The sequence below is a fragment of the Terrapene carolina genome, unplaced genomic scaffold, assembly GCF_002925995.2.
Source record: "Terrapene carolina triunguis isolate 2854851 unplaced genomic scaffold, T_m_triunguis-2.0 Scaffold130, whole genome shotgun sequence".
NCBI lineage: Eukaryota > Metazoa > Chordata > Testudines > Emydidae > Terrapene > Terrapene triunguis.
In genome coordinates this window covers 36,862,108-36,868,390 of record NW_020664481.1, presented here as the reverse complement: position 1 = coordinate 36,868,390, position 6,283 = coordinate 36,862,108, and the positions used below count along the sequence as shown (strand labels likewise).

General features: G+C 38.3%; 1 protein-coding gene across 3 annotated transcripts in view; it reads left to right on the top strand.

Annotated features, from left to right (window-relative positions):
• The window catches only part of ANKRD27 (ankyrin repeat domain 27), an 88,803-nt gene that overhangs the window by 36,865 nt on the left and 45,655 nt on the right, over positions 1 to 6,283 (top strand). For all 3 annotated transcript variants that reach the window (XM_029911794.1, XM_026652690.2, XM_026652689.2), the window contains exons 15-20: positions 68 to 150; positions 968 to 1,083; positions 2,172 to 2,264; positions 2,694 to 2,891; positions 3,237 to 3,296; positions 3,396 to 3,515. In XM_029911794.1, the coding sequence (XP_029767654.1) occupies positions 68 to 150; positions 968 to 1,083; positions 2,172 to 2,264; positions 2,694 to 2,891; positions 3,237 to 3,296; positions 3,396 to 3,515 (670 nt within the window). The remainder of the gene's footprint in view (positions 1 to 67; positions 151 to 967; positions 1,084 to 2,171; positions 2,265 to 2,693; positions 2,892 to 3,236; positions 3,297 to 3,395; positions 3,516 to 6,283) is intronic.

Below are 6,283 nucleotides of genomic sequence, written 5' to 3'. Positions count from 1 at the left end.
GATTGTAAACTTTCTCCAGTACCTGGTATACAGCTAACTTATGTTCTTGAAAACTACCGTTTTATAGGAAGATGAATGATCCTTCCATTGTCACTCCGTTTTCCAGAGATGACAGGGGATACACACCACTTCATATAGCTGCTATTTGTGGTGAGTATTGCTGTCTTTCCATGACTGTGTAATATTTACCTTCTGTGTACTCTTCATTAAGCCCTTGAAGGAGGGGATACATTAGCTTATTTTTCACCTTACATTCTGTGATGAATTTTGCATGAACTGTATTTTACTTATGGGTTAGACGAACAGAAATCCTGGCCCAGAATGAAACTCTTGTATTCTTCCCTTTAGCCCAGGTGCTCCTGTCTGCATTTTCTTTTGGCTTCTTATTTGTTTTTGCCTTGGTGGCTGCCATGGTGGCATTTCTTTTAGCCAGATGGGTAGATTAGGAGATATCCTCAGAAAGGAGACATCCTATTACAAACTGACAGCAATGTGGCAAGTCTTATATACATCCTGTGACCTAGTATATGTGTCATGATATACACTATCCCTCCCCACTCCTTGAATGTGGGTCATGGTCCTGACCTCAGATTTGTAAGCAAACACATTCATCTACTCTGGAGATTTTTTTATCTGTTCTTCTTGCTTTTATTACCTTTGACTTGCACAGTACATATGCCAAGGGCAGAGCACTGTGTGTGATATCAGTTTACTTTCCATTCCCTGTTCACCCTCAAGATACAAGTGCAGTTTAGTTGCAGTTAGTGGCCCCGTTTCTGAGCTGTGTCCTTGAATAATCTGTAGTAAATTGACTGTTCATTACAAAGAGCAAGTACTAAAAAAGCGAATATGCAGTGTGCACAAGAATGAAGAGTGTCAAGGTTTGAAATTCTCATTTTAGTTTGAAAAGTAACTTTTCCTGTGAGATGTTTACTTCTCAGTTTTAATGACCACATATTTTCCATAGGGCAAGCATCATTAATTGACCTGTTAGTTTCCAAAGGAGCTGTAGTCAATGCTACAGATTACCACGGTTCAACACCTCTTCACCTTGCCTGTCAGAAAGGATATCAGAACGTTACAGTAAGCACTGAAAGGCTTAACCAATGAATTTTTTTAACACCTATATAAGTTGAAGAAAAAACAAATCTAACTATTGCTGTTCTACTGATACCATTGTTCAGGGATGTAAAAGCTTCATTATAATTGTGTGCTATCACAATTCAGGGCCTTTAAGCATTTTAATTAAATGCTAAACTTTATAGGTTTATAATCTAGATGTCTCAATTTTCTCTGATCTACAAGATCTCATGTTGGGAATAAATTTTTGTCCCCTCTGTCTTCTTGGTTAAAGTATTTTTTTTAAATTCTATTTAACATTTTCTAAATTAGTTTGAAAACTAGATTTTGAGAGGTTTGCCAAATTTGTATGCTTTTCTGCATTCCCATAATTCAAAGTAGCCTTATTATCTTCAGTTACCTTTTGTAAACCCATTAGTCCAGATTAGGATTTGTATGGCTTTGCTTATTTCTGACTAACTCAGTTGTTAGTGATTATGCATTCATAATATTTTTCAATATGTTTTTTAATTCATGTCTAATGTTTAGCACAGACTGATAGGATGGTGGAATCTCTGCTCTGGATTGATGCAAAAGAGCTATTATGATCAGTCAAGTAAATACAATGCTTTAAACATTGTTTTGAAAATAGACTAATCCTACAGTTCAGTCAGTTGTCGTAGACTTGAATTTTTTAACATTTTTTTTTTTGTAATATTACAGCAACTCAGATGTTCAAAACTAAGAAATTCAGAGAGAGGGATGAAATGATGCACTTAATTAAACCCATTGTGCCTTTGCCTTTACAGCGCTCTTAGGACACTGAGTGAATATCCATGTTATCTGTGCTGCAGTACCTCGCTACAGTGGATGATTTAAAGTCAGTTTGCAGATATACTCTGTGGTTTTTAAATAGTGTGTGACAAGAACTGGAGCAAAATAGTGGCACGAAGCCAAGGACAGCCATCTTTACTTACTGGTTTAAAGCAGAAGAGATGTGGTTCTATTTGTACTATAGTAATTCATCATCCTAGAAACCTAAAGGGTGCTACAGCAGTAACAATTGTTTGTCCATTAATTTTCTGTTACTTAGATGTTGAATTTCTTTTTAGCTTCTCTTGTTGCACTATAAGGCAAGTACAGATGTTCAAGACAATAATGGCAATACTCCACTTCATTTAGCCTGCACTTATGGTCATGAGGATGTAAGTAATTGTTTTGTAACAAACTTAATAGACATCCTAATAGGATTACTGCATGCAATGAAATTGTGATGCCAATTTGGATTACATTTATTTATTTAAAAAAGTAAATAAAACACAGTTTTGCAGGATGACTCTTTAATTCATATTACAAACTGGCACCTTATTATATCATAGTATTTGTTTAATGTAGGTATCCATTAACATTGGTGTAGCCACTAGAAAGCCCAATTATTTGGGTCCCTTGTATTCATTGTTTATTTATTGTGGCCTTTTAAAAAATGATATATATTTGATAGGACCTCAAAAACCTACCCCAGAGAGTAGATTCTAGGATCTGCAATAAAACCAGCATTACTGTTCAGATTGCACAGGTTATGTGGATTGGGGACCAGTGCTATAATTCATTGGTGGCTTTTCTTTTCTCTCCAGTGTGTCAAAGCTTTAGTCTATTATGATGTACACTCTTGTAGACTAGATACTGGTAACGAAAAAGGAGATACTCCCCTCCATATAGCTGCTCGTTGGGGCTATCAAGGAATAATAGAAGTGCTGCTGCAGAATGGAGCCAACCCAGATATTCAAAACCGGATGAAAGAGACTTCCTTGCAGTGTGCATTGAATTCCAAGGTATTCTTCCCAATCTGCTAGCAGGGAGGTTTTTAAAATGCATTTCCACAGTGATTTAGCTGTATTTGAAGCTTAGTTGTGAATGGGATATGTGGGCATATACTCTTACAATTAAAAATAATTTCCATTCACTTTTAAGAAAGGAAGCTCATATTTTACATCTTAAAATGCATGGCAGTGGTTTTTTTTTAATATGGAATGTAAACAGTTCCAATTGTTGCTTTAATCTGATCCATCATAATCTCTTTTGCTGATATTAAGTGGTTGGCTAATTTCTGTTTCCATCAGTAAATTCCTCTTAAAATTGAGTTACATTGTATCTCTTCATTAATATGTTTTCTGCAGATTTTATCATTGATGGAATTAAACTACCTAACATTTGAAAGGGGACAGAGTGCTTCTGAGGTAACGGTGTGAGTTGCTAAACTTTTGCATACATTTTAGCTGTTTAACATAAGGATGTAAACCCTCTTATTTGTTTTGTTTTTGTTGACCTGATTAAAGTCTCCAGTTAGGTCTCCTCAGCATTCAGCAGACACCTTCAGCAGAGGGTCATCTGTCTCCAGCTTGTCATCAGCGTCAGCAGATACCAGACAAGAAGAAATTAAAAATAATTACAAAGAGGTAATAAAAGCTTGGTATTTAGCAGTGCAAAGGTAGCCTTGAGTGTCAATTCTACAGTGTCATTTTAAATTACTCCCCCAGACATAGCTGTTGGGGATAAGTAATTAACAGTAAGCAATAAGCATAAGCTAGTCCAGCACTGATAGTAAACTAAGGGAGAGCTCCAGGAAAGGGCAATGGAAGTTTTTTCACTTCAGCCAAAGGGAAAAATCCTCACTTGTGTCTCCTTTAAACACACTATGACTTTCCTGCTCTGAGAAGGATTCCATGGAAAGAAAGCTCATGTATTTTACTTTCTCAGCACTTCACTAAACATAAGTAAGTAGTCAGAGATGGTTCCACAAACAATGAGGTCTTTCAGTACTGTTGCACTAGGTAGGAATCTTCTCTGTACAGGAGCACCGAGTGGAGCACCCATTGGGTTGGAATACTGTGAATAACAAGCTGCTGCTTTGTGTGTGAATCAGAAATGTGCCAAGTAAAGACTCATTCCCCAAGTGTGAGGAAAACCTCTGAAGACACCTGGCACTATATATATCTGGGTGTGGAGGAGGCATACTACTGGTGTTAGGGCAGATGGTGAAGCACTGCTATTCCGAGGTATTGGCTGTCATCTTGGTTTCTAAGCATACATTTTTGCTTGACTCTTAGGAAGTGTTAATGATGGAACTGTATTTTTTTTTTAAAGTGTACCTTGCAGCTGTTAATATCACAATGTGGTTAACTGGGTGCTCTGTGTGTTTGTAAGCTTCTGGGGGCTTTCACTCTTCCATTCTGTCTATAAAAGTCAGCATCAGAATCAAATAACATCTTATGGTATGTTTTAAAATTAATAATAGAAAAGAGATGATTCTAGACAGGGAGTTGACAAGGAACATGATGAAGTGCAAACAACTAGCTTTTGTAATAAACCACAGGAAGTGTCAATTTTCAGACCATCGTAAGGAATATATCTCATCTGCTGCCGTGCCTGCATGTCATTTGTCCAGTTCCAATATATCCAAAATACGGCTGATAAAATCCACTCTTACCAGGTCACTCCTTTTTGAATTTCCACACTCACTTCCTCTCACCTTCCACCTCAAACCCATACTTCTCATCTTCTTTTCCCAAGCCCCGCTCAACTCCACCCTGACCTCTCAGGTTTAATTTCTTCTTCCTCTTCCTACTCCTCTGTTCCTTCCATCCACCCTGTTAAATATCTTTGTCTCCTTCCATACTACCTCTTGCTTAGAATTCTCTTTCCTTCCTTTTACAGAAAAAAGGACACATCCCTCCTCTCTTCATTCAAATCTCTTCTTAAAACATTTATTCTAGGAGGCTCTTAGATAATTACTCCAAAAAGCATGAAGGAGCATGAGTGGAAAATGTGAATTCACACTGTGGTATTATCAATCTCTTCTTGGATACTGTGTTTATTTGTGTGTACACTTTTTCCAGTGTGTAATTTACACTGTAATATCCTTATAACAGGTCCCTGTCTGTGTGTACAGAGCCAAGCCCAGTAATGTTGCTCCATGAATAAGGTATAATGCACACAAAATCTCACCCAATAACAGATTGAGGATTTGTTTTTTCTTAAAGGGACAAACTTATCACACTCCAAAGGCTGAGTCTGTAGTTCAAACCAGGAGAAAAGATTACTAGCAGCTTATACCTTAGTCTGTTGAGGTTAATGGCCTTTCTGTAATCCAACTGTAGTTCATTACTGTTAGCCAAGTTTCACATGGGCTCACTGCTATTACTCCCGCTAAGCAAGAAGACCAGAGTCTAATTCTGCAAATTCTCCATGTAGGGAATTGCCACTGGAATTAATAGGAGACTGGCAGGATTGGCTTTACAGGCTGTAGGATTAGACCATGGGCTAAGGGGTCAATGCAATCTTTATCCATCCACGTTGCTGGCTGCTAAATAACTATTTGTCCAAACAATTCAATGCAAGGAGAGACTTATTTGGTGTCCTACACAAATGACTTGCCATGACTTACTGGCACCATGGAAAAGAACCATTAGTAAAGAGATGGGCAAATAATTTTGGAAATTTCTTGCCTAAGGATCTTTCAATAACTACTTTACCCTCTGGCAATGGAACAAAATAGCAAGTAAGTGGGTGAAGTGAAGCAGACTGTCAGGTGGAATTCTGCATCTTGTAAGCTTGCATGCAAAGGAAGGTACAGTTCTTCCATTGAGGAGAGAAGAACCTGGAGGGGTGCCAGACTTTTTTATAACCATTAATGAATCATGCATAAGCTACACAACAAATGGCAATGTTCCTCTGACTAGGTTGCTGCTGATAAACTCCCGTGCGTTCTTGGATGCATAAGGATGTGAGTGTTTAACAGAGAGATGACCAGAGAGCTGTGTATCCCTACTATCCCATTCCGTTACTGTAAGGCTGTAAGCTATAAGATCAGACTCTGACAATAGTCGTGACCTTATTTTGATCTCTCTGGCAGAGTTGGACACAGGTTTAATGTAACAATATGCAAAATAACCTGTACAAGTCCCCATCCAAGTCCCTCTTCATCTTTGAGTAGATGCCGCATTTCTGCATGCCCAGGACAACCCTGCTGACTGTGACAATCCCAAGATTGTGGTAAACCTCCTTTGACAATTGAGGTTTTACAGCCTCAGGTGACACCATCCCGCACACATAGTCCGGGGCACCAAGCGAGTGAAGGCAAAGCATAGCATTCTAAATGGGGAGCAGGGAGGAACAGAAAAGCCTTTTCTACACTATAGTAAGTCTCCTAGCCCCGTGATTCTCC